The following is a 26,035-nucleotide window of genomic DNA, read 5'->3' as shown; positions in this document are numbered from 1 at the left end:
GTTCTAAGGGCGCTCGTCTGTGGTCTCCTCATTATATAACCTCGATTCCAACTTTCTCTTTTCCAACTTGATGTTCTCTGCCCAAGGTGTAACTTAATCCTTCCAATAGTATAAGCTCTGTCCAAAGTCTGAATCACGGGGCCCGGTTGAATAGTTTGGAGGTTATTTTCAAAGGCAGCCAATCAGAAGGGACAAAAATTATTTATGAGGTATTCAAAGAGAATGGAAGCTGGTGAAGAGCGATGACTGAAAAAATGTTTAAATTTCCTTCAGAATTGAGTCATTTGGCTTAGTTCTGGCTTAAATAAAAAAAAGAAAATCCAATATTTGCAATGCTTATGTTCTGAGAATCGGCTGATTGAAGCTCACTACTACTGAAAGAATTAGAAAAATAATTGTTAAGTCGCTGAAAGGAACAAATTTATTAACCCTTAATGAAATACCATCAATGAGTAACAACAGGTTTTGAGTGGTGGACAGATTACTTCCTGGTGATTATCGGTTTGGAGAAATCTTGCGGGAAAGAGTTTCCATTGCTTCAATGGTCCATAAATTTACTGGCAACTTTAAAACTGGCTTAGCTGTCAGTTCTTGGCATTTCATGAGTCGTTAGTGTACCTCTCTCTCTCTCTCTCTCTCTCTCTCTCTCTCTTCTCTCTCTCTCTCTCTCCTCCTCTCTCTCTATCTTCTCTCTCTTCTCTCTCTCTCTCTCTCTCTCTCTCTCTCATAAATATAACGGGGGTTGCTGTTGGTTTTAATTTTTATCTTTTATGATAGTATGTCAGTTATTATTGTAATTTTGCAAAGAAAAGTATAAAGAAATTTGTAAAAAAATCGTACTATACTGTAATCCAAAATGGGTACTGCATCTTCAATTCTTATCTATTATGATACTGTGTGAGTAGAGCTGTAATTATAATTTTACAAAATAAAAAATAGAATATTATTAGAAAAACATATGTAACATGGTAAGATTTATGATTGTTTGTAAAAGAGGCCCCACAAGGTTTGTGTTAATAGTACTGATGTCATTTTCATCTTCTCGTTGAAGCTAGGGAGAATTTTTTCTAATTTTTTCTTACTCCCTGTGCATTTGCATACCTTCCACTTTCCATTGATGCATTTTCTTAAGTTGGCCAGCCTCAAAGTTTGCCCGTTCTAGGAGTGTTGCATATATTTTTTGTAGCTCAGCTCTTAATTGTTAATGGAATGTTCAACTACGTACATAAAAGTTTATAATATATAACAGACGTTCTATTTGAGAGAGAGAGAGAGTGTTTACTGCATTCTGTTTACATTTCACCATCAGTCACAAACAACCCGTAACAACAATACGATGATTATCCTTTGTACTATTACTGAATTCCTATTTACCACCAAAATGATAATGAATTTTTAATGAAAAATTAATACTCTTATGTTATCCTAAATGTTATATTACACTACAGTGTAATTGCAACACCAAAATTTCTGAAAGGATGCCGAAAACTAAAGGTTGCTGTGACTGCAACCATAACTTGATGTTTACATTTTCTCAGCTGGACACACATAAAAGTTGGTTTCATTAATATGGAATTATGCCTTGAATAGGCTATTTATTATGAAGATATGCCAATAATATATAAGCCTAAATGGTTTTATTACCTTTATAATCAATATGAATCTTCTCATGTATGTCGGTAGTTGTTGCATCAAGACTAGCCTACCGATAAACATCACTTAGAATTTAGTGTTGGATATTTAGAAATGGTAGTATAAGACGACAACCTATTTTTTATGTGAATTTTAGGATTTAAAGGTCACCTTAGACACAGAAATATACAGTATTAAATTACAAGTTATAGTTCAGTACTGTGATAAGGTGTGGATAAAGCATAAAAGTAAAAACACAAAATAAAAAGTTCTAATGAGGTCAAACACATGCCTACCCCTTTCCATCCATCCCACACTGTGTTCCTACCCCATCCCAGTCAGGGAAACTCCTTCACTGGCCACCTCCTTCCTCCTCCTGCTCCTCCTTTTTCTTCTTCTTTGTCTGTTTATGGATGTAAGCAGTGTTACCAACATTTCTGTGTACACACAGTGTTGCCTACCATCAGAGAGGAGTTTTTTCAAATATTTTAAAATTATATGTACAGTCGACCCCAGAGGATTTACAGGGAACACGCACCACAATCCCTCCACAAATAGCTAAAATCTTAGAATACTTGCCACCTCTAAAAATGCGAGTATACCTGAGTATTTTAATAGTTTTATCACAAAAAAATGCACTTAATCATAAAAATTACATAATAATACAGTAGTTAGTGAGTACGTACTTCTATATAAAACATTCAGAGGACAGGCAAAACATCTGTAAATGATGTGGATATACATTCCATATAAGAATCTGTGAATAGGCGACAAACTGGCAAACCACTGTGCATCTTTGTCCGGTTGTGTCCAGGTAATGTTCATTGGGATAACCGAGAAATTACTGTATACATATTTAGTTTAATGGCAACCAGGAACAGCCGAGTCAACACTCCTTTTGGGCTGAGAGCCACTTGAATGACAGCAAAAGGAGCCAAATTCTTTTTAGAAAATTCTTCAAACAATTTCCACTCACCAGTACATAATTTAAAGAATTAGGTAATGGAGCAATATCCAAACTTGTCGTATCATATGTCCCACTGTGAACATATGTAGACCCTGTTTTCTTGATTAGCAGTACTATTGATAACAATCTGCTAAGTTCATTAATGTCTTGTGTTAGTGACAGTTTTTATGCTATGTCAGGCCCATGAGGAAACTCAAGAGTTTCTAAGTAAATTTAGTTATCAGGTTATCCTTTAGTAAAGAGAAATGTGATATTTAATTGGAGCAAATTAGAATCCAGTTTACTAAGAAATCACAAAATGTTTATTTCTTGGTCAATGTAAAAAGTAAATAAAATTATGATCAAGTACCAAGTGAAATCTCCTAAAACATATTGAGATATGTTAGCTATCATAAACAGTTGGCATGGATACAGAGATAGTTTTCAGATAGAGGTCAGTAGTATTTGCAGACTCTGAACATTAGGTAGATCTGATATAGTATATTGTTTGTCTGTAAGGTTTCTACCTGCTATTACCAATTACGTTGCTTAGGTGTATTATGTAGTATCACAAAAATTAAAACTTCCATACTTCACTTATTGTGTTAAACTGAAAACATGGTTCCAAGTCAGTCAATGCACCTAAACTTGAATTGGTGTCAGTGCTCTGTACCACTTCCTATCCTATCCATCTGAGATTGCCCATGCTGCATCAAACCACAAATGAAATAGTATATAAATCTATTTCTACATTGATTTATTCCCCATCGTTCCACTGTAATTTTAATGGTTATATATCTTCATTTCATTTATTGACATGCATGTCCTTTTTGTTGGTTAACTCTTTCATGTCCAATTGACGTAATAGTACGTAAAAATACTCCGTCCCCTATCTATCCAACTGACGTAGCGGTACGTAAAATTTACCAAAAATTTTTCGTATGTGTGGTAGGGGCATTTTTTTTTTTTATTTTTTTTTTCGGACAAGTAGCGATTTCCATAGGCTAGATCATACCTTGGACCGTGTATCTCGGGTATCAATACGCCAGCAAAGTAGTTTCTGTACTGCGCATGCTCAAATCCCTGGCATAGTAAAATTCTCACAATGAAATCAGCTGATCGCATCTACACTTCCCTCTCAGTGACCCCAAAGCCATTTTTCTTAACTCCCCCTTATTCTTCAACTTTTCTTCTACATTTTCGTATATTTACAAAGTAATTTTTATGAAAAATAATCGAGATAGGGCTCTTCAAAAAATTGTTATTCTAGCAATAAATGTTGACAACGGTAAAATTTTTTTTAGTTTCGATCAATTTATAACGTCAAAAATGAAAAACTGTTTGCGTATACCAAAGCCATTTTTCTTGACCTTCCCTTTATTCTTCAACGTTTCCTCTATATTTTCATATCTTTACAAAGAAATTTCAATGAAAAATAAATGAGATAGGGCTCTTAAAAAAAAAAAAAAATTATAGCGATAATTCTCACTATGTGCTGGGCAGAGCGCTCTGTTTCTTATCCTCTTTTCTATAAATTTTTTCACCAGCTGGACTTATTCGTTTTCCATTGATTTATTTGTCGATATTTTGGGAATTTTATTGGCTTTCTCATAAAAAATAATTCATTCGCCTGACTTTCATAGTTTTTGGGTTAGGAACGAAAATATAAAAAAAAAAGTAAAGATTTTTTTTTTGTTTTTTTCGTTAAATAACTCACATTTTTTCGTATTTAGAGGGCTGGGACTCTTATTTTGACTATTCCACCATAAAATACTAACATTTAGAAAAAAAGGACAGCAAAATGAACGTTGTTGGCATAAAATTTTTATTTTTGCTGAATTTTCACAATAATTATGTTTTCGCACTGTCGAGCGCTCCCAGACACCTCGGATATCATGGGACACAGTGATCAAAACCAAGTGGATATGAAAGCGTTAATTGTTTAATGTAATAAGGAATACATACCATTGTTATGATGACTAGTAATTATACTACATTTTGTTGTCCCCTGCACATTTTCTTGTATAATTATTATTATCATTATTGTGATAGTGTATATACCTAGTATTAATTTTGTGTGCATATGCATGGAAAATGGCTTACTGTTTGTGATAAAATTTTGTTTTATGTTCTAGCATGTTTTTAACTTATGTTTTAGCATAAACTCCCTTGTTCTTTTTCAGGATGCCTGTACCCCCAGCCATGCTGCGTGGTGGGCGGGGCGGGGGTCGAGGGGGCGGCCGCAGTGATTATGGTAAGTGGTGGAACTATTACAACTATTACTGGGGCCCAAGACCGCAAAAGAATACTGGATATAATTATTATTGGAATAATTATTCCTGGTATTATTAGTTTTTTTCGGGACCATACAGCAAAAGTGTAATTTTATTAAACGATGGTGCTGAGTTGTATATATGTGACTGTCCCAGTGATAACATTGAGCTGCTTGTTTATATTGCCAAGTATGAATATTGTACAATGGATCTCACTCCTTTCAGTGGAGTGCCAGTGCTCCTGTTAATAGCCACTGTTGACAAGCTCTACTTAAGAAATTATTTTTTTTGACAAACGATAGATTTTAGAGATATAAGGTACATGGACAAGCCCCCTCATATATTAATAACTGGATTTAGATAAATTTTGAGGTTTAAATATGAAAATGAAAAAAAAAATTAAATGCTCCAGTATTCAATGTTGCATGGATTGGCTTTGTTTTGTTTCATTTAATTTTTGTTATTGGCATATTTGCTAAGATTATTGATGTATGAACTTTGTTAAATTAAATTCAAAGACTTGCCCTGTATCATAATATATGATAAGAATAAACTAGTTTTGATGGAATGGAGCTCTTCTTCCCTTCAACATCATCATCAGCAACAACAACAACAACTCCCCCTGGCCCCCCCCCCCCCAATTGCTATTTACAGAGGTACCTTGTATCATTGGTTCCTTTGGAAGTGCAGTTGTCTTTCTTTTAGAAACTTTGGCTTAGCTCAGGCCCTGTGCCTTCTTTTAGTTCCAAGTATCGTGTACAAACTTGTTTAGTATTTGATTGCCCTCAGTGGTCATATTTTTACATATTTTTTTGGTTGTTGTGTTTGGTTTTATTTTGTTTATTTTTTATTATTAGTTCTTCCCGGCATGCTTTCTTTAGTATGTAAAAAGTAAAAAAAAGAAATTGGTGTTTTTAAAAAATTAAATTTCATTGTTTGAGCTATCACAACAACATCATTTGGTATTATTTCTAGATTATGATTACGACTATTATGGTTATGGCGATTATCAAGGTGGCTACAGTGACCCGTATTACGACGACTATTATCGATATGAAGAATACTATTATGATTACTCCCCTCATCCTATGGGGCGTGGTCGCACCAAATCAGTACCGGTGGGTCCCAGTGTCCATTCTCAGTTACTGTAGTATTGACGTGGCCTCACACTCCATACGATTGCCTAAATAAGAGCGTTTTCTTTCTTATTTTCGTCATCATTTCTTTTATTCAAATATTTGAAAGTAAGTTACTCTGAAATTATCCGATCTCAGTTTCAGTTTTTCCCTCATTTTTTGTCTGCATGACCAGTGACTATTTGTTCATAATACTTTGGAAAAGAGAAAAAGAGCATGATACTAAGTATAAATAAATTTTTACTTTTCATGGCAGTTTTTTCCTGAGGAACATATTTATATTTATAGGACCTTATCTTTGATCAATTACTTGAGTTTGGTTTATGTACAAATTTTTTTTATTTTATTTTATATTTGAAATCTGTCAGTATGGATAAGTGGGAGTTTTAATAGATGACCTCTTCTATGCAAATATCTTAAGTAATTATCCAAACAAGCAAATCTTTCCCCATTTAAGATCTCAAAAAAAGAAAAATAAAATAACAGTAATAGAGTGACCATGTACTGTATTGTGTGCCTGATTTGTTTGAGATAGGGAAAAGCTAGCGTGTAAGAGCTATGGAAGTGTGAGGCCACGTTTGGTTGGGTCCCATGCCTGAGCCAGCATTCCAGCAGCTCTGGGCTATGGTGGCTAAAACATGGCCGGGAAGAAGGTTTAAATTGAAATTCACAATATATGGTGTTGTATTATGATACTGCAAATAGCAGCCCAGCAACTTTATTCATTCAAAATTCTTGGTACCGCGACCCCGTGCTGTGCCATTCCTGGTGCTAACTTGCCCCCAGTGACCCCTAGAACCCCGTCATGCATCTCACCTCTGGCTCAGGGATGGTGACTCCGTACTTTGCTTTAGTGTAATAGAGCCTATTGAAGCTTGCTCTGCAATCTTTTATATTTTCTAATCGTTGAAAGGTTTCAAATTTATCTTGTTGACTGCTACTACTACTATTTCTACTTCTATTACTATTTTTCTCATTACTAAACTATTACTACAATTTCGACTTACCACTGCTACTACTACTGTTATTTTCACTTAATACTACTACTATTATTTTCACTTTACAACTACTACATTTTGTGTCGGTAGCTTGATCACTGATGGGGGTTGCCTTGTGCTTTCAGGCTGGCCGTGGGTATGGTATGGCGAGCCGTGGCCGCGGCGCTGGCCCCTCCCCCCGTGGGGGCCGGGGTATGGTGCCCCGAGGGGGGGCCATGGGGGGGCGTATGACTCGGCCGCCGCGCGCGGGGCAGGGGTTCAGAGGGTCCGCCAGGGGGGCAAATCTAGCAGGTGAGTCTTGAGCCGTCACTCCCTTGTATCTTGTGCCTACACCACCAACACTTAAAAAATCATTTTTCATAAGTGTGCCATCAGTTAAGTAAAAAAAAATTAAAAAAAGGAAAAGAAAAGAAAAAAAAAGGAAATTAAGAAAATTAGGCTTGGGGAAAGCCCATGATGAATATAATTCTTCCATTATAGAGATCAGTCAGATAAGTGAGATGAAGCTTGATCCATTACAGGTAAAAGAAAGTTGGATGGCGGGCACCAGAACGAGGGGGACTCAAAGAGACGGTTCCAGAACACCGGTGCTAGCTGGGGGAACCAGCCTATCCCACAGCAGCCGCTGAACTCATACAGTGGGGCCAACGGCAGCAAGTACGGCGGGGCAGGCGGGGACCAGCAATGGTACCACGACAGCTATCCACAGTCGTGGAGCTGAGGTGTAAGCGGGTGGGCCGCCAGCACCAGGTGTAGAGGGTGGGGCGAGGGAAAGGAGGGGCACTACTCCATCAAATACACCGTGTTGGTCTGTCTAGAGATGCCTTAATTACTTGAGGTGTAAATGGACATTCCTGCCAAAGTATGTTTGGGAGAAGTATCGGTGCTTCCACCAGATACAGGGCCTATGGATGATGGCCGCCCCACCAGTGCTGCGTCAGTGGGGATTGGAGAGGGCCTTCTTCCGATTCTCAGTCAAGCACTGCCTTGGCCGGGGGGGAGGGGCCGCATTCCACCCCACCAGTGAGACGAATGTACCTGAAAACATCTCCACCATACCCAAACCCACCAGGTCAGTTGGGTAATAAAACATAACTAAATCTTAGTAGAAGGAAGTCTCACAAGAGTGCTGCTCAAAATTTAAAATCACAATCCCTTGGAGCCAAAAAGCAAAAAATGAGAAGCAAAAGAAAACTAAATTAGACATTCTCTTAATCCAAGTGGTTATCCTAATGAGCAGGCTGTTTATTCCCGCTTACTTTTATGTTAATGCAATCTTCTTGTCTTTCAATAAAATCTTAAAAGAATAGTTCCCGTAATAAACCTGCAAAAAATGTCCAGCAGTTTGCCCCCCTAGTTCTGGAGACTAATCAATTCAGTGGAAATGGTTAGTAGAAAATAACTGCCCAAATTCCTGTATTAGATATTGTCATCATCAGAGCTACAACTGCAGTACCATTTCCTAATATTCAAGTGTGTCCATTAACAAGATTTTGCCTTCCTGTTTCTTCATCAATATATATTGTAATTCATAAGGGGAAATTGCCAATGGAATTTTCTTATTTTATGGATCATTTCTGATTTATGTTATTTATGTTCTTCATGGAAAGCTATTTTGAAAGACCAAAAAAAATTAAAAAGCAAAAAATATAAAAGGAAAAATAAAAAAAAAAGTTGTAGCAACATCAGAACCTTCCATCCAGTTTGCCCCAACATTTTAATTATATATACATATATTTTTTCTCCCTCAAAACTTAAAAGGCGGTCCTGCATGCACATTTCAGTGACCACAATATTTTCTTTTGGTACTGTATCCCTAAATGCTGTGTCCACTGAATAACTCTTGAACCTTTTTGCTACTTGATTTGTAGTTCTTAGTTGGTATTAGCAGATGCTCAGTGCAAGATTGAATTTTAATTAAATCAATGCTCGTAAAGATATAATATTGGAATGTTGTCAGAAACCAATTCAATGGAACCTGGTAACTTTTAAGAATAACCCATATAGATGATATTTGAATTTGAAGCATGATTATTTCTTATGGATTTTCTTATGTGCTAATTAGAAACATCCATATTCGATGATTGTAGACTGATTGAAGTGATTGTTGTAGTATGATTGGTCATATTAATTTTTTTCTCATTATGATTATTTTCTCTTTTGTTTGAAACTTGTACATAACTGTATTCTGGAATGCAGATTGTTAACTCATTAGATTCACGTTGAAGGCGACCAGTGTATGAGAGACACACTGCCAGTCACAGGGAAAGATTTGGTGTGTTTGGATGACAAGAAGTTATCTGTGGTGGAGATTGGACCAACTGGCTGTGACTAATTTGAGAAGACTATGAGATGTAGAGTATATTGTACGTGTTATCTAGGGACTCTCAACGTGGAAGGGGGTCTGGAAGACGAGGATGTCTCTCCCTGGCATTGTCGTTGCTCCAGACTCCCAAGTCCTAAAGGACAGATTGTGGTTCCTGATGACAATTTGTTGTATTCATAGGTTAAGAATTTCTTGTGATAAGTAAACCAGAACTAGTTGATAGATGCTCTTTTTTTCTGAAGTATCATGAACATGATAATCCGACTGCACTTTCAATTGAAATAGTGCATAACTGTGTTATTTTATGGGCTTCAGTTTAAGCTGTATAATATTTTAAATGTTACCTTACTGTTTTTAAATTTATTTTAAGTTTATGTAGATCAAAAGAGATGTATTTCATGAATTTTTATCTTTCATATTCAAATGATTGGGTTTACTATATAAAGAGCTAAGGCTGATTAAATTCATGTACTGTAATGCTATGGCCAAGTCAACAATTTGAAGGTACTTATGGCTGTAGTAAAATTGAAAGGAACCCTCCTCAGTTTCTAGAATAGTGCTTGCCATTGATATATAAATAAATAAATATATAAATAAATATATATATGAAAATAATGCATATATACTCCCAAAACTTGAGGAGTATATTTGTATTGTAAATAAAAATACGTATATATTTACTGAGAATAAATACTTCCAGAGATCTGGTCTCCATATTTGTCTGACTGAAATCTTACTCTTTTTAGCCTATAATTTTTAGCTAATGACAGATGTGCATAGGGATTCTGCCACTTGTATATCAGCTACCATGATCATAATTGTCTCTAATGGAAACCTTTGAAGTCATGTCTTTTCGAGTAATACTGAGTAAACGAGAAGTGAAAAGGATTTTAAAGAAATTAATTGTCCATAACTGCATTATCGGGATATTCAGCTGAAAGTTTCATGATGATTACGTTACAGAGAGACCAGTTAATGAGTTTAAAACATAATTGTTAACCAAAGGCTGTATTTTTTGATATTGCAATGAAGTCTGTTTGTGGAATTATGGCTATTCCTTCTTAAAAGTAATTGAGGTTTAAATTATGTATGACAATATGTAATATTGTTAATAGCTTTAATAGTAGCTGTATACAAGCTTAGCCTTGATAGTATCTGGTAGATTCCTTGGTTAACATGATTTAAATGAATTTTATTTTTTATTGAAATTTTAATTCAGATGTTTTTAAAATGTTAAATTTTATTTTGCTGTTCTATGTATTGTTGACACATCTGCCATGAAGCTGAGGTATTCAAAATCTCAGTAATGCATGTTAATGATGGTATTTACTATAAAGTAAGTCTTGAGATATGTTGGTGACCATAAGTCATTAACAGTACATTCATTGCATTACCATGTGATATATGCAACTTTATTGTAAATTGAAAATTGTGCTATAATGAATCATGATTTCCCCCTTGGTTTGCCACTTCTGTAAGGCAAATCTTAGAGTAAAGGTTACTTTGGTAGACCATTTCCTTTATTTTTTGACATAACCGTCGATTACACAACGTCCACAAACTGAAGTGAAAGTTTTAGAAAAAAGAAAATGGTGGTGTATGCTTGTATTTGTTCATGTGTAAGGTTAGAATGTTCAAGAGGTGGTTGCCTTAGCTAAGAGGACTGATGGGAGGTTGTACAACAAAAGCTGGATGGATCTTTAGTCCAAGGCTCGACTGCTGTACCCAGTGTTTGAATGGAAGTAAAGAGATTTCCATTGGTTCAAGTTTTTCTTTAACCTTCATAATATTAATTTAACAGCTTTATTTTTTGTCTCCTTGAAAAATTTACAATTAAAATACATATTTAGTTTACAAGAAAGAAAATTACAAGTGGACTTTAAAAACTCAAGAGCAGTAAGCTGAAAATTAAGGGATTTTTTTTTTTTCTAAAGCTAGTTAGGCCATTGTAGTTATATGAAAATAAAACTACAGGTTCAGCAACATACATTTTTAATTGTACTTTTTGACATGGCATTTATCATTTTCATTCCATTAAAAGTACGTTTCTTCAGACTGCCAGTAGTACCTTGCTATAGTAGTAAAACTGGACTTTGTCCTAAGATGCATTTAAATATTGTCGTTCTAAATACTTTGTACTAATTATTAGTCTTGTTTGTTTTGCCATGTATTGTGTTTGCTTGATATCATTTTGTCCAAAAATTATTACAATTCGATTTAATATTAATCATGTTTGCGTATTTTCATGAAGTTTACCTAATATTAAATAGTTACTGTAAAGTAAACTAAGTGTTGATTTTCTTCTTGTTAGTATGTCACAAGTGTCATATTAAGTAGTTTAGACCTTCCACAAAAAAAAAAAAAAAAAAAAATCAAGTTTATGAAGATATAATTTCATTATTATATAATTCTCCCCGCTTTGATTTACATTTTTCTTAAAAATCATTTTGTTCAATAGGTTAAATTGTCATTACTTAAATAAATTATAAGAAGAGTACAAATTGTAAAATGTATAGGGTCTCTGTGCATGCGAGGATCCTACAGATCCCTGAAATACAGGTAGTTAGTAAGGGAATGAACATAATACAGCTAAAGCTGTAATTAATATATACAGTTACATATACACCACTAGCATCTTTAGGAAATGGTAGGTTTTGTACAATAACAAAACTGATGATAACCAATTATGTACCTTAACCCCCCACTATTGATAGTGGTGTTCATTGTTCCAAATTAAGCCTTACACTGAAGCAATTTCATGAGTTTCTTTGAAATAGTAACACTTGGTTTACTCAGATATTTTCTTGAATACTGTAATATACAGGAACATATTTTGCAAACGCATAAAATGACAAATTTTAAATCAATTTGCATTTTTCATTGCTAACAAACCCTTGGTCTTAACAATAGGATAATCTTCTTGCACCAGCTGGAAACTGGTTAAAACAATCAAAGATTGTAATGCAAGAAATCTGTGGCATCTGACAAATGCGTATAAGGTGGAAGCTGGTCGTCGACCAGGCACAGTATCATGATACATTAGTTTTTCCCCTAACCCAAGAAAAGAGAGGTGGGCAGTAAACATTAAGACCTCAGGTTTGTTAGCTATGAATAATACAAATTATAATTTTAAATTTGTCATTTGTTCATATGCACAACAAACTTGGTCTTAACAATAGGATAGACTTAACACTTGGAGGGAGATAAAGTACCCTAAACTGGCTGGGAGTTAACCCACCTGACCACCCTTCCTAGAAGAACGACCTCTAACAGAGGGGTCCTGAAGCCCGTGAAAGAATAGACAATTGAGTAGCTAAAAACTCGGTGCCTTCTGGGTTGAAATGCAATGATATATGGACAGATTCATTGCATTCCAGGAACAAAAGAAAACAGACTGTTCAGGTAACAAACCATATCAGCCACAGGGCTTTGCTACCACTCCTCACTCCCCTTGTGAGAGAGAGGAGCTCTTGCTACTGAATAGCAGATTTGTCTATTGTATAGTCACAATGTAAAAACCACCACCAGTATGACCATCCTACTCACCTGTATCAGACCAGTTCTAGCATATGATGTGTCTATTCTTCAACCTGCCCATAGGAAGAAGAAAGGAACAAAGAGAAAGAAAGAGGCCAGCCAACTCACTCATTCTCTCTTGGTTAAGATACAAATCGTCCCGTCACGAGCACCAGGTGAATGTGGACTGACGCAACCAAGAACCAGTGTTCAAAATTCTATGAACTGATTCAAGTTTTTCTTAAATGCCAGAGAGGAACTTACACCTCTTGACATCATGTGCTCTAGCCTGCAGAGACTCAGTGACAGAACAATCAAGAGAGGAGCAAGCCTGTTTAATAGTCTCATGCAACCAGAATGAAATCGTGTTCTTGGACACCCCTTCTGGACCAACCAGTGCTAACAAATAGTCTACAGCACCTAGGTCTTGGGTGACTGAGTCCTTTTAGATAGCATCATAGTGCTCTGATGGGACAAAGCAAGAGCTCTTGTGGATTGTTGTCCACAGTCATTCAGTAAGGGAATGGAAAACGTGGCATATCTGTCATCGTGCACCAAGGGATTCAGGGTCTTGGCCACGAATTCCAGGATAAATTCAAAAACCACCGATCCCAAGTATGATGTATGTGATTGTCCAGTTACAACCAGCAATTAAGTAACACACCTGGAAACATATACACGTATTTGAGAAATTACAAAATAATTTTTTTTTTTTTTTGCAGTCATTAAAATTGTAAGCAGTGCAAGTTACAGTTTTATATTTAAACCAGCCCTTCAGCCAACACTACAATTTTAATGTTTTAAGCTTATGGTTTGTTTAGGTTGCTTGATGATAAACATTTGAAATATATCTAGTTGTTAAATATTAATCAGTTTATTAATTAAGACCCTTTGGGTCAACCCTGTGAAATACAAATGTTACTTATGTGGGCTGAGTAAATAATTTCATGAAATTAATTATAAAAAAAGGACAGCCAATTGCACATTTTATCTTCAGATGAGTAACTTTTTTGACAAGCACATATTTTAGAAATAGTCCACGTGACTCAGTCCCTCTTTACAGAAGGGGAAGATAACAGTTAACATTGCAGTATATATAAATTCCCATATTTAAATTAACAGTGAATGTCAAGTCTGGTAACCATTTGCTGTGTGAAATTGTCAATGCATCCCTTTAGGGGATTAATGCCATACCTGCACTGCACATGGTGCCGTATAGCATTACTGAATGGCGTTTTCAGCTCCTAGCTGCACCCACTTTTTAACCATTCTTGCTTCCTTTCTACAGTCTTGCTGTCCAACCTCTCTAACTTTACTTCCTTGTGCAATTGTGAGGTTTTCACCCAGTTCCACCTGTAAATCCATGTAGTATGTCACTTCCTTTTTATTTTCTAGGTATCTTCACTGCTTTATGTGCTGAATGGAAACAAGTGCCCAAGTGCTTGACTAAAGTCTGAATTTCATAAATAAATAATGTACATACTCACTATCCACTTTACAAGAATTTCTACAATATATATTTTATTGAAAACCCCAGAGGCTAACCCTGTGAGTCTTCAGCTTAGTTCAGTGGACCATGTAAACTACACGATGATAATGTTCTGGAAAGTTTGTGAATATTAAGCTTAAAAGCACAAGAAACTACACTGTTGTAAACAAAGTCTTTCTCAAGTAAACAAATTCACTCTCACAGGTCTCATTGAGGTTGTTCATTAATCACTTATCAATGTTTACCTCACAATGCGAGTTTTGGATAAGCTTAATTGTTCTTACATGTATACAAACCTTTGGTCTTCATATAGGGGATTTACTTTCAGCACAAGCCGGAGCTGGCCACTGAACTAAAAACAAGGTGGATATTGGTAGGGGAGGAATCCTCTCCACACAGTTGGTATGCATTCTCTTTTCCATTTGCCTGTGTCTGAGACAGATGGGTCTTTTGCTGCCTGCCATTCGACTTCATTCTTAAATATTCTTTTTGTTTTTAATATAATTTTTTATTTTGAGATATTTTGTTTACTTTGAAATAATGAAACCAGTTATATTCTGTTACATTTTGTTATTTTTACTCTTTCTTGCTGCATAGTAATCCCGACAGTTATGCTAGTAGCTGTTATCAACTCATTTTACCCTGTGAGCCTTTCTCTGTTAATTCCCTCTCTAATTTGGTTTTGCCTTTGGATATAATGCAAACCCAGCTTGTACTTAGCCTTGGTGTTTGTTCTGTTATTGTTATATTTTTCCTATTGTGCACCAAAGGACAGAGGCCTGTCTTGTCACTAGCTATTCTATTTTTAGATGTCTTCTCTGCCTCGTTTTATCGAACATCCTTACTCCATATGTTTTTCTGTTTGTTCTGAAATGTTTTCTCAGAATAGGCAGTTTTTCTTTCGACTACACAAATTACTTGAAATATTGTAATGTTTTAGTATTTCAGATTATGCAGAGCTTGAGAGGCATGGAGACAGAGGAGGGTTCTCTTGCTACAGTGTGGTGGTTTCGTAATCTTATGTAAAAAACCTCTGCTTGCCTTCCAGCATGGATTCCTCTTCTCCCTTGACATGAAAAAGAAGTGAAAATTGATGTTGCAGGATCTGTAGAGAGTTTCTGATTTCGGCAAATTGTCTCCAAAACCAGTAGCTGTTCTGTTTAGGGTTCTTGCTCTGTCTTGGTAGTAGTCTACATTACCTTCCCTTCTTGTTCCTATTTTGAAAGATGAGAAGTCCTGGGAAGCTTTCCTCGATCTAGTTTCTTCGCGCTACCTTGATTTTTTCATTGTTGTATGTTGTATCACAGTTTCTCCATCTTCTTTCCTACCTTTCAAGAGATGATGGGTGGAATAATGCATTGTGACTCTCTCTCTCTCTCTCTCTCTCTCTCTCTCCGATTTCCCTCCTCTCTCTCCTGTCTCTTCCTCGTCTCTCTCTCTTCTCTCTCTCTCTCTCTCTCTCTCTCTCTCTCTCTTTCTCTCCTTTGAACTGTGTCTTCCCCAACGTACCTCTCTCTATGTGCATTTGCCATCAATGCTGGTCCTGCCCACATTGTCTTCTTTCCCCTTCCTTCCAATGTCCTTCAGGATGCAGATGAACATATCTTTCAGTGCTAGAGCAGTTCCTAGCATACATGGATGACGCACTTTTCCCTGCATTTTTCCTTTGAGAGCAGATCCTGGTTGTCATTTTCAGCAATGCTGTCACATTTTCTGGGACATCTAAGAATTAGCAGCTGTGCAATGTGGCATGACCATGTTTTTTGGTTCACATTGTACTAGGAGGAAGCCAAGAGGCCTTGAGTAGGCAGATGTAGCCTTGCCCTTGCCACAATGTTGCACAGCCATGAATACATTGATGTTGCTGAGTTTACCGAATGTCCTAAGCTGAAGATGCACGATCTTGCAGATGTTGCACTACCGTGTCCTTACTGCAATTGCTCCACAACTAAGATACAACTTTCTCTGGTAGTTTTAACCATTTTTTCCCCTCCCCTGTCTATGGACATAGACTTGGAGATTCTTCTACTTAGCCTTAGTTGTCAAGTACATATATGGATGTTTCTTCATTCCTTCACATTCTTGCTTGGGAATGTTGCCACAGTAAGGCACGTCTGGGGCTGCGCCCCCATCCACGTTCATGTAGAGATTTAGCGATGAATGAAGGTGGCTCTTCTGAAAGTTTTACCCCTTGTTCATGTGAAGGTGTTGCATTGGATGCATCGCTCGTCAGAGAACGTTTCCCGCCACAACAATTGTGTAGATGGTTGGCTGACTTCTGTAACAAAGACAGTGGTGGCCATGAGAAGATGAACTGGTGGCCCTATGGGAGACTGTCATTTCCTCCATCACAGCAGACCTGTACAATGTCATCTTTCCAGTGAATCCTTCATTGGGTTTGAAAGACTAGTATTTCCAAATACTTACTCATCAACCCTTCTGCAAGTTCCTCTCTTCACTGCTGGGGGAGACTTTGTAACTCTTCAGAGCAGACGCCACCATGCCTTACTTTGTTATATACTTCCGACCTCTCCCCTTGGCTTTGGCTATACTGTGTTTTTATCCATCTGTCCACCCGCCTGTGGTCCTCACACATGGTAACACTGCATCTCGGGCTTTAAATAGTTACACTGTGTAAGTTTTAGGTAAATATAAGGATACCTGGGTGTACATTTGCAACTGAAAAGGGTTTTAATAATTTACTGTATGCGAATTACACCGTTAATATTCAAAATAGGAAATTATTATTGTTGAATGAAAGCTGCCTTTTTGGGGTGGCTAATGGAACAGCCAGACGCAGTGGCAGGAAAATTTTCTCTCACTGTTCACTACTGCAAGATGTCAACTTTATTGGACCACACCTACTCTGCTACTAAGCTACGTGTTACTTCATTACACGTAGGTATATCAGTATATACTCTTAATTCTTATAAAGTGCATTCTAGCCAGATGTTATATAACGTAATTTGGTTTAGCATCTGTTTAATGGAATTTGTGTCTGGCTGTTCCATTCGCCACCCTGAAAAGGCAGCTTACATTCAACAATAATAACTATATCCTATTTCAAATATTAACGATATAATTCTCATACAGTAAATTATTAAAACACTTTCCAGTTGCAAATGTACACCCAGATATCCTCATATTTACCTAAAACTTACACGTAGCTAACTAGTTAAAGCCCGGGACGCAGTGTTACCATGCTCAAGGACCAAAGGCGGGTGGACAGATGGAAAAAAACTTGAGTATAGGACACATTCATTCAGGGTGTCTCCTGATGATTGTCTCTAGTACAGGACAGGACAGACTTCTTGGACTTTTGCCACGGCCTGAAAGTGGCATGTTCCAGAGAAGTTCAATCTCTCATGTCTCACTCAAGCAAAAATAAGTATCTGCAAAGTTAATGGATACAGGAGCAAGTTGTCCTGGTCTAACCAGGGGCAACCAGCTCAGCAATTGCAAGCCCTGCTTGGTCACCTGTCGTCACTAGGGAGGCCAGTTCTTCAGACTGGACTTAGCCCATTGGTTAGACAAGAGATACTTCATGCATCAAGGCATCAACCAGAAGGCTGTCACCTGCACTTCAAAGGGCCAGGTTGAGTTGGGTTAGGGTATGTTGGGTACTTAACCTAATCTAGCCTAGCTTAACTAATTTTGGCCTATCCTGACCTAACCTGCACTTTAATATCCTGGAACTTTGTGCCTCATGTCATCAACCAGGAGGCTGTCACCTGCACTTCAAAAGCTAGGTTGGTTACTTAACCCAACCTAGCATATGACCAAAACTAAACCTAGCTTAATCTGACCTAATTTGCACCTCAGCATCCTGAATCTTACCTCTTCAAGTCTCAGGATCCAAGGATAGATGTTTCGTGGTGTTGCTAAGGAACTGTACCACAGTAGTTTCATAGTCAGTGGTGGGGAGGTTAGTGTCCTTTCATTTCCTCATACTGTTTGATCTAGGAAGACAATCAGGTTAATCCTTCAATCTCGAGACACTGAAGCTGTTACTGTTTGGCTCTCTTTCTGGACGGTGGGCATAACAGCCAAACAACCATACCACAGTGAAAATATAATTTCTTGTCCAATCAGCGATGCTGTTGGTGTCTAGATCTTTTTCACTTCCAGTTAGCAACATTGGGGCTAATCAGTACTTGGGTAGGTGACCTCCTGGGAACTCCTGATGCTGTTGGCATCTAGGAGGCATCTTTCAAATCCATGACATCAGGTCTTGGGCTTATGACTTCTCGTCTTTCTGCCTGATTCACTGGTGAACAACATTGTGTGAGCATTCCATTTCTAAGGACCTTAAGGCTACAAAGTGCCCAAGGCCTTTTGCTTTGCCACTTAGAAGACTTCACCTCCAAATTAGGTGCCAACAACTTAGTTCTGGCTTGGGCAAGAAGTGGTTTCCAAAAACTCCACTTCTTTTGACTATTTAATGATCAAGTGGATGTACTCCACAGCTGACGTGGTGGACAACAATACATACCAGGCGAGATTTCATAAGGTCAGGGGCACTGGTTTGCCCCTAGCATTCAAAAAGACTCAGTCAGACAGGTAGGTACTAAGGATGGGAATGCAGTTACAACAAGCCACATTCCCTTCCTTTTTACCTTTGAGACTCTTTTTACTTGGGTTTTGTGGTGGCTGCTCAACAGCCATGTAGCTCACCCAACTCTTGAGGACAGGTGGCATTTTGCCTAAGGTGTGCACCTGCAAAAGAGGAGCTGTGTGTAGAACTGCCCTTCTGCCCTCTTTTACACCTTTCTAAGGGACGATTAGCAAGCTGTCATTTGCTGGACGGGGCATGCATGCAGGTGCTCTAGATGACAGGGTATCCCGTCTATAATCTAGCTCTTTTTGGATTATTACATGCAACTCCTACCCTCTCTAGCAAGGGGAGAAAGATGACACTGAACAGACCCATTGGTTGTCTTCAGCTGTACTGTCCTCGACAGTATGGGTTCACCCAAGCCTATCCCCGATAGGGGTTCCGTAGCGGGTAGTGCTGTCAGTGGACCTCATGCGATGCACTGTAGGCATTACTTAAGGTTCTTTGCAGTGGTGCCTTCAGCCCTAGCTGCAACCAGTTTTGTTCCTTTTACTGTACCTACTTTTATAATCTCTTTCTTCATCTTACTTTCCACCCTCTCCTAACACTTGATTCATAGTGCAACTGCGAGGTTTTCCTTGTTACACCTTTCAAACCTTTTACTGTCAATTTCCATTTCAGCATTGAATGACCTCAACTCAACTCATCCAAGCCTATCTTCGAATTGACAAATTTTGAAGTAATCTGTATATTTTCTAACATACATACAGAGGTCTTTACATAAATGGCCCACCTGTAGCCACCCCTCATTCTGCTACCTGGGCAAAAATGTAAAGTGAATGCAGCCAACTACCAATATCCACTTTGTTTTTATATAAATGACCGGCTCCAGCTAAGTAAAGACCTCAGGTTTGTAGTTAGGGAAATTATAAATTATTTTAAAGTTTGTCGTGTTACTTGTTTTCATAGTTGTCTGAGTTGATAGCCATCCTACTGAAAACCTACCAGTATCTTCTGGCTAAATTGACGTTTGTTCATATACGGAACAAACCTGAGGTCTTAACAATAGGATAATCTTCAAGTGCCAGCTGGAAACTGGTTAAAAACAATTAAAGATTGTATTACAAGGAATCAGTTTACTTTTTCTTTGCTCTCCTCCCTAAGCCTGTGGGTTGATTCATATTTATCCAGCCCAGGAGTCCTGCGAGTGTCAACGTTTTTAGATGGCCTTCCAGGATTCCCATGTTCACGTTCTTCTGGGGCAGATACATATTGCAGTAGATTTGCTTCACACCTTTTCCTCTGCTTCATCATTGGCAGTTTTATGTGCAATGCTGGTCCGTTTCCCAAGGGGATATGAATTTTGATGGGGGACAATACCCAATTGTATTGGTCAGTTCTGCTTGCAGGACTAGTCATGATTGCTGTCTTGCCTTTTCCCCTTCTTTTTGGTAGGGGAGGGGCGAGAGTCATATCTTACTGTCCGCTGTCCATCTCTTACAATGGTATAGGACGGCGACAGTTTGTATGTTTTTTCTTGCGACTGTTATACGCAAGCATTGTGGTTCCTTTTCCCCTTCTCATCTGAGTGATATCTAGTAGATTTTGGTTCTTCTTCAGAATAAGGGAGATGACTCAAACTTACTGAGTTAACTTCTTAACAACTTTATTTCTTAGCTCCATCACTGGAGTATAGGAAAGGTTGGTCGGATGACCGCTCAGTTGGGAAATCTAAGTAGAACTGATTTTACAAGAGGGTCGCATCGATAGCGTAACACTAGCTATCTCAGCGTTTATAGAAATAACAAGAATAAATGAACACGTAGCCATACAGCTCGGAAGTCGTGTTTCCGCTACAGGTGAATAGGTCAACCGCTTCCCATGGAAGGTGTTGTGACCTGTTTACAAGACATCCTAAGTGTTTATGCAGACAAATGCAAACCAGGCTACTGCAAGCATTGCATAGCATGGTCTAGTTTCACGTCCTGTTATGGCGTTGTGATTACACTCCTAATTCGCCAATGACCCCTTGGGTCATGGGTTTATTTACAGATATGGAATTTATCTGTATTTATAATGTAATATATTACATTAGCTCGGACAGCTACCATTCAAGCACTGAACATTAAAAGTTACGTTAAATATGTTTTCTAGGAGTGTGATTGTACAGTATATATATTTAGTCATAGCCATAAACAAGTGATTAAGGAAAAATATGCAAAAAATTATATGTAAAAAAAAAATACATATCTAACAGACATATTCATAAATACAGAAAAATGCATGGAAAATACAGATCCATGGTTGTTGCTATATATGACATAATGTTAGTAAATGATTAGGAGGTACCACAAAAAATAAAAGGTTAGCATGTATACATGAATGGTTATAGTAATAGGTAACTTGTTTAAGAATAGTTGTTACCCCGTGGAGATACATAATTTATACATGATCATGGGTAACTGTTTAAGAATATTTGTTACTTTTGGTAAAGATATAGATATATTATAATTGTGCACAAGATATAGATTCCAGGTATGTACACGCACCGATATTTTAATATATAGGCTTCAATATTTTATTAGGTGCTTATAATGGTATTGTTTCTGTTCATATTTATAATTATATATAATGAAATGCAATGTCTCGGAGTTTCTTGTCATACATATTGCCAGCGTATGGACTGCTTTTCACACACAACTCGATTCCAGACAATTTTCCTCCGAGTCAAGTGAAATGGCCAATTTCAAATGGCTCTAACGGTAAATGCTTTCAGCGCGATAGGAGTGTTGTCTAGACGTGGCACAACGTTCCTCTGAAGATCCATCTGTGTTCGCGTCAACCTACGCCAAGCAAATGTGTTAGCGGCAATGAGAATCACCACCGTAACGCATATCACGGCCAGCAACACGTAGTAACGCAGATTTTCCTCTACATAAGTCCTCGACGTGTGGTCCATCTCAGCTAGTTGCGTCAAACGATGAGCCACCTTCGCGTTGTATTGGAGAGGTAAGGATGGGATGACAGTGCTGGTCCACGTGAAATTCGCAAAATAAGCCCGTTCCCTGATGATAGTGTTAACTCCGCGGACCGTGTAGTTCATGGACGTCCCGATGCAACCGTCAGCGGCAACGAAGATCTGGGAGTGGGCCGTAGATCCGTCACGACACGAGACTTGAAAACCTTCCTTGTATTGCATCCACGATCCGTTGTTCAGCCTGTAATTGAACTTATTATCGTCAAAAGGATAAAGTTTTTTCAGACAACTTTCGTGTGTATGGGAGAGAGAACCGTTTAGCACTAGTATACCTAACTCGCATGAATCCATCGATATATGATGGAATTCAAAGGAGTCGGCTGTACAAACTTTATTATTCATGGCATCTGAACAGTGAGTGAATTTATCTAAGTCCTTAATGACTGTATATGTTTCCTTATCAGGGGAAATCAATACGTGTCCCATCAGATTGGATATTACTGGATTTAAGTTATTCGTCAAGAAAGTTGGGAACGGTGCGATTTTGTATGCCTGCCAGGCATCAGAAGAATCAAAGGGAATTGCAATCATGTTCCTGTAATTTTCAACGCTTTACTGATATTAAACTATAATAAAATTCTATCTTATGGCCGTCTAACAAAGGAACATAACCCAGTTTCTCCCGTCCGTTCTCCAAAGTTAAAGTCAGGTCTTTAATAGGGAAAAGATGTGGTGATAAAACACCCCTTGTTGCTAGCATACAGCTCACGCCCTTCCCTTTATCCTTACAGATAAATGATTCTTTCTCATGTTCACATTCCTCTGGGGCAGATGCTTATTGCAGTAGATTTGCTTCATGCCTTTTCCTCTGCTTCATCATTGGCCGTTTTATATGCAATGCTGGTCCGTCTCCCAAAGGGACATTGGTCCTTCAGGGAGAGGGAGGGGCCAGCTACATTCAACATGAATTTTGATGGGGGACAATACCCGATTGCATTGGTCAGTTCTACTTGCAGGGCTAGTCATGATTGCCGTCTTGCCTTTTCCCCTTCTTTTTGGTAGGGGAGGGGTGAGTCATACAGCTCACGCCCTTCCCTTTATCCTTACAGATAAATGATTATTTTGCTTTAACAGTATAAAGAATATCTTTCCCAGGGGAAAGAGCAAGTTATTATAGTTTCTTTACAGGCTCTTCAGTTGTCAGCCCTGCTTTTTTGCCTTGAAGTTTGGCAGCGGTGGGGCTCCACTTAAAACTCGGGATCCCCTCTTGACAGAGATGCCACTTCACTAATTTGGGTATGCTCATTGGTGCTGTGAAGAGAAAGTTTGGAACCCAATCAGTCCTGTTGGCAGTGTTCCTTCCTGTCATCAGAGCCCCTTCTTGCTAGCCGATGATACTGTATCGTTATGTGGGGATACCAACCTTACAGACGGCTTTTCCGATGTGCAGAGATCGTCTACCTCAGATGTTTTGTTATCCAATGATGTTTGACTTGGTACTCCCTTTTGTCATGTGAAATAAAATTGTAGTATGGTTTTGTGTGAATGCTTTTCCACACTTTCATGCATTGTTTTCTCTCTCTGTAAGAGTAGTCTGCTGTGTGACATCATGGAAGGGTCTTTGATGCCATGGCTGCTTATGACAGTATAGTTTCGATCGACACTGCATTCAAGTGAAGGGTGATTTCTCTTCCAATTCCTTCAGCGATGGATTTTCTTGATAAATTTGTCTCTATTCTTGATGTGTACGTGTCCTGGGGAGGCCCTCAGGTTGCTGTATGAGATGAAAAAAGACCTTTTCACAATCTTCACCATCAGTGAGGCCTTTGACTCGGTCTACCAATCCAAATGCTGTGACATCACTCAGCACTTCTCCATCTGTGACATCAGCTTCGATGACATCTCTCCCTCCACCTGTTGCTGTGACGTCTCTCCCATCTTCGTCCACGAGATGTCACCACTGTCTGTTGTCAACTCATCGGAGGTGTTCTTTCAAGACATGGTTGATTGTCTCATACATGTATGTCTCTCATTGCACGGCCGTGTTCCAGTTTCTTGCTTGTCAAGGTGAATTTAGGATCTTATTCCACCATTGGAGATGTAGTGTTCTGGTGGAAGAGATGATGACCTACCCAACGGTAATTTGGAACATCTGTGCAATGCCTTTTGTCCACAGCAAAAGACTTGATGGACGTCCTCTGGAGCATGTTAATGGATTTATTCAATCAAGCCATCCGCTTTCACTGGGATGCAGACCTACTCTCTGGTTAGGTACTCGAGTCTAGACCAAAAGGCTTCAAGGTGAAGAAAGGATAAGGAACTGCTGGCCTTTCTTTCTTACCATAGCCTAGAGGTAGAGTGCTTATCTTGACCTATCCTAGCTAGTCAATCCTGCCTTAACCATCGTGGCATGACCTAAGTGGTTGAGTTCTTAGCCTAGCAAGTGGTTGAGTTCTTAGCTTAGCAAGTGGTTGAGTTGAGATCTTAGACTGGCCTACCCTAAGTAATTGAACTTGCCGTATTAACCATTTTAGCCTAATCTAAGCGGTTGAATCCTTAACCTAGCAAGAGGTTGAGTTCTTAGCTTAGCCTAGCCAGTTCGAAACTACCTCAACCATCTTCCTAGTCCAAGTAGTTGAGTTCTTAACCTCGCAAGTGATTGGGTTCTTAGCCTAGCTTAGCATAGCCTAGTTAGTTCAAACAAACCTTCCTATCTGTCTTAGCTTATCCTAAGTGGTTGAATTCATGTGTAGCAAGCCTAAGTGTTAAGATTTTAGACTAGCTTCGCCTAGCTAGGTTGTTCAAACATATCTGTCCTAACCTAAGTGTTGGAGTTCTTAACCTAGCCTAGTTGGTTTGAGCTCATGTTTCTTGGGCATACTATTCAAATTCTCAGAGAATGATCTGCTTATTCTGGAAGAAGATTTTCCCATTCTTCAAGAATTTGGAATTGAGTTGGGTTTGATTCCCAGCTTACCTATTAATGTTGAGTAACTAGATCAGCAACGTAGCTCATATCTTCATATCTTTGAAGTAGTTAAGATCCATCTTAGCTCTTGTGATACGTTGCTCAGGATCATCACCATGCTGGTTCCTTAGTTGGGGGGGGGGGGGGGGGGGGTGGGGGGGGGGGGGGAGGGGGGGGGGGTTGTCTATCCTATCATGATAGGACATGTCCTCTGATGAGTAGCATACTGATCGCATGTCATCATAAGGGATAACCTTACTGGATGTCTCTTCTGTTGGAGATGCATGTTTCTTGGGCAGCTCAAGGATGTCTCCACTGTCTATAGTGCAATTACTTTGACAATGCACAAGTTGATTGCAGGATATGTAGAATGTAAGTGCTGAGGATTTTGTCCTAGGACATCCCCTTGGGGTATCCTATTCTCTTCTGTCTATTTGGAAAGACCCATGTTAGATTTCTTCTCTTTGACAGAAGCTTAAAGTGTTCTGTTCATGGATCCATAATTGTTCATTGGAGATGACTTTTTTCTGCAGCCAGCACCACTTGTTGATAATCAAGATGAACCAGTGGGTGATCGACAACTCGTTGGAGCTCATGGCCAGGCACAGTAAGTTCCAGAAGTGAAGCGACAAATTTCAGAGGATTTCATTCGAAATTCACAAACTGGCATCTACAACACGTACCTGCAAAACTTTTTCTACAGTGAAAGCTCTATCAAGCAAAGTAAAGCTAACATATGATGCACAAATATCAAATCTATGATATTTATAACAATCATAAGAAGAAATTACTTCAAACAAGATGAGATTTTCATTCAACACAGGATGACCAACATTACCAATGTATATTTCGAGCAATGTGGAAACAAATATTTAATATCATAGTGCATTATCAATTATTTTAGCGAAGATGCATAAAACCATGCAAGTATCAATAGGATGTAAAGGGAAAATCTCTGCAACATTTAACATAATCAACCATGAATGCACCTAGATTCAACAGAGAAGTTGGGTGTGGTTGGTAGTTCTGATTTTAGATTCTAGGACCGAGTATAAACAAGACCACCGAGATAGAAGGCCTGTTCGATGTTTTGTGACGTAAGCAAGGATGGTCCGACTGCTAGCACTGACTACTCTGCCAGACGAAAGAAACGTAAACAAACCTTCGTCAAAATCTATCATTTTTGGTCTGCCAGTTAATATACTTATTTTCTCGTCTA

General features: G+C 38.3%; 1 protein-coding gene across 13 annotated transcripts in view; it reads left to right on the top strand.

Moving 5' to 3' along the window:
* LOC135220920 (heterogeneous nuclear ribonucleoprotein R-like) overlaps positions 1–11,073 on the top strand; it is a 349,809-nt gene extending 338,736 nt beyond the window's left edge. For 8 of the 13 annotated variants that reach the window (XM_064258558.1, XM_064258557.1, XM_064258562.1 and 5 more), the window contains 4 exons: positions 4,762–4,832; positions 5,827–5,969; positions 7,111–7,276; positions 7,507–11,073. In XM_064258558.1, coding sequence (XP_064114628.1) covers positions 4,762–4,832; positions 5,827–5,969; positions 7,111–7,276; positions 7,507–7,706 — 580 coding nt within the window. In that variant the 3' untranslated portion in view covers positions 7,707–11,073. Of the gene's footprint in view, positions 1–4,761; positions 4,833–5,826; positions 5,970–7,110 lie in introns of all 13 variants that reach the window. The other 5 variants (XM_064258567.1, XM_064258565.1, XM_064258564.1 and 2 more) reach the window with 4 other exon arrangements.
* Positions 11,074–26,035: the final 14,962 nt, after the last annotated feature.

The sequence above is a fragment of the Macrobrachium nipponense genome, chromosome 2 (assembly GCF_015104395.2).
Source record: "Macrobrachium nipponense isolate FS-2020 chromosome 2, ASM1510439v2, whole genome shotgun sequence".
Taxonomy (NCBI): Eukaryota; Metazoa; Arthropoda; class Malacostraca; order Decapoda; family Palaemonidae; genus Macrobrachium; species Macrobrachium nipponense.
This window is presented reverse-complemented; position numbering and strand designations above follow the sequence as displayed.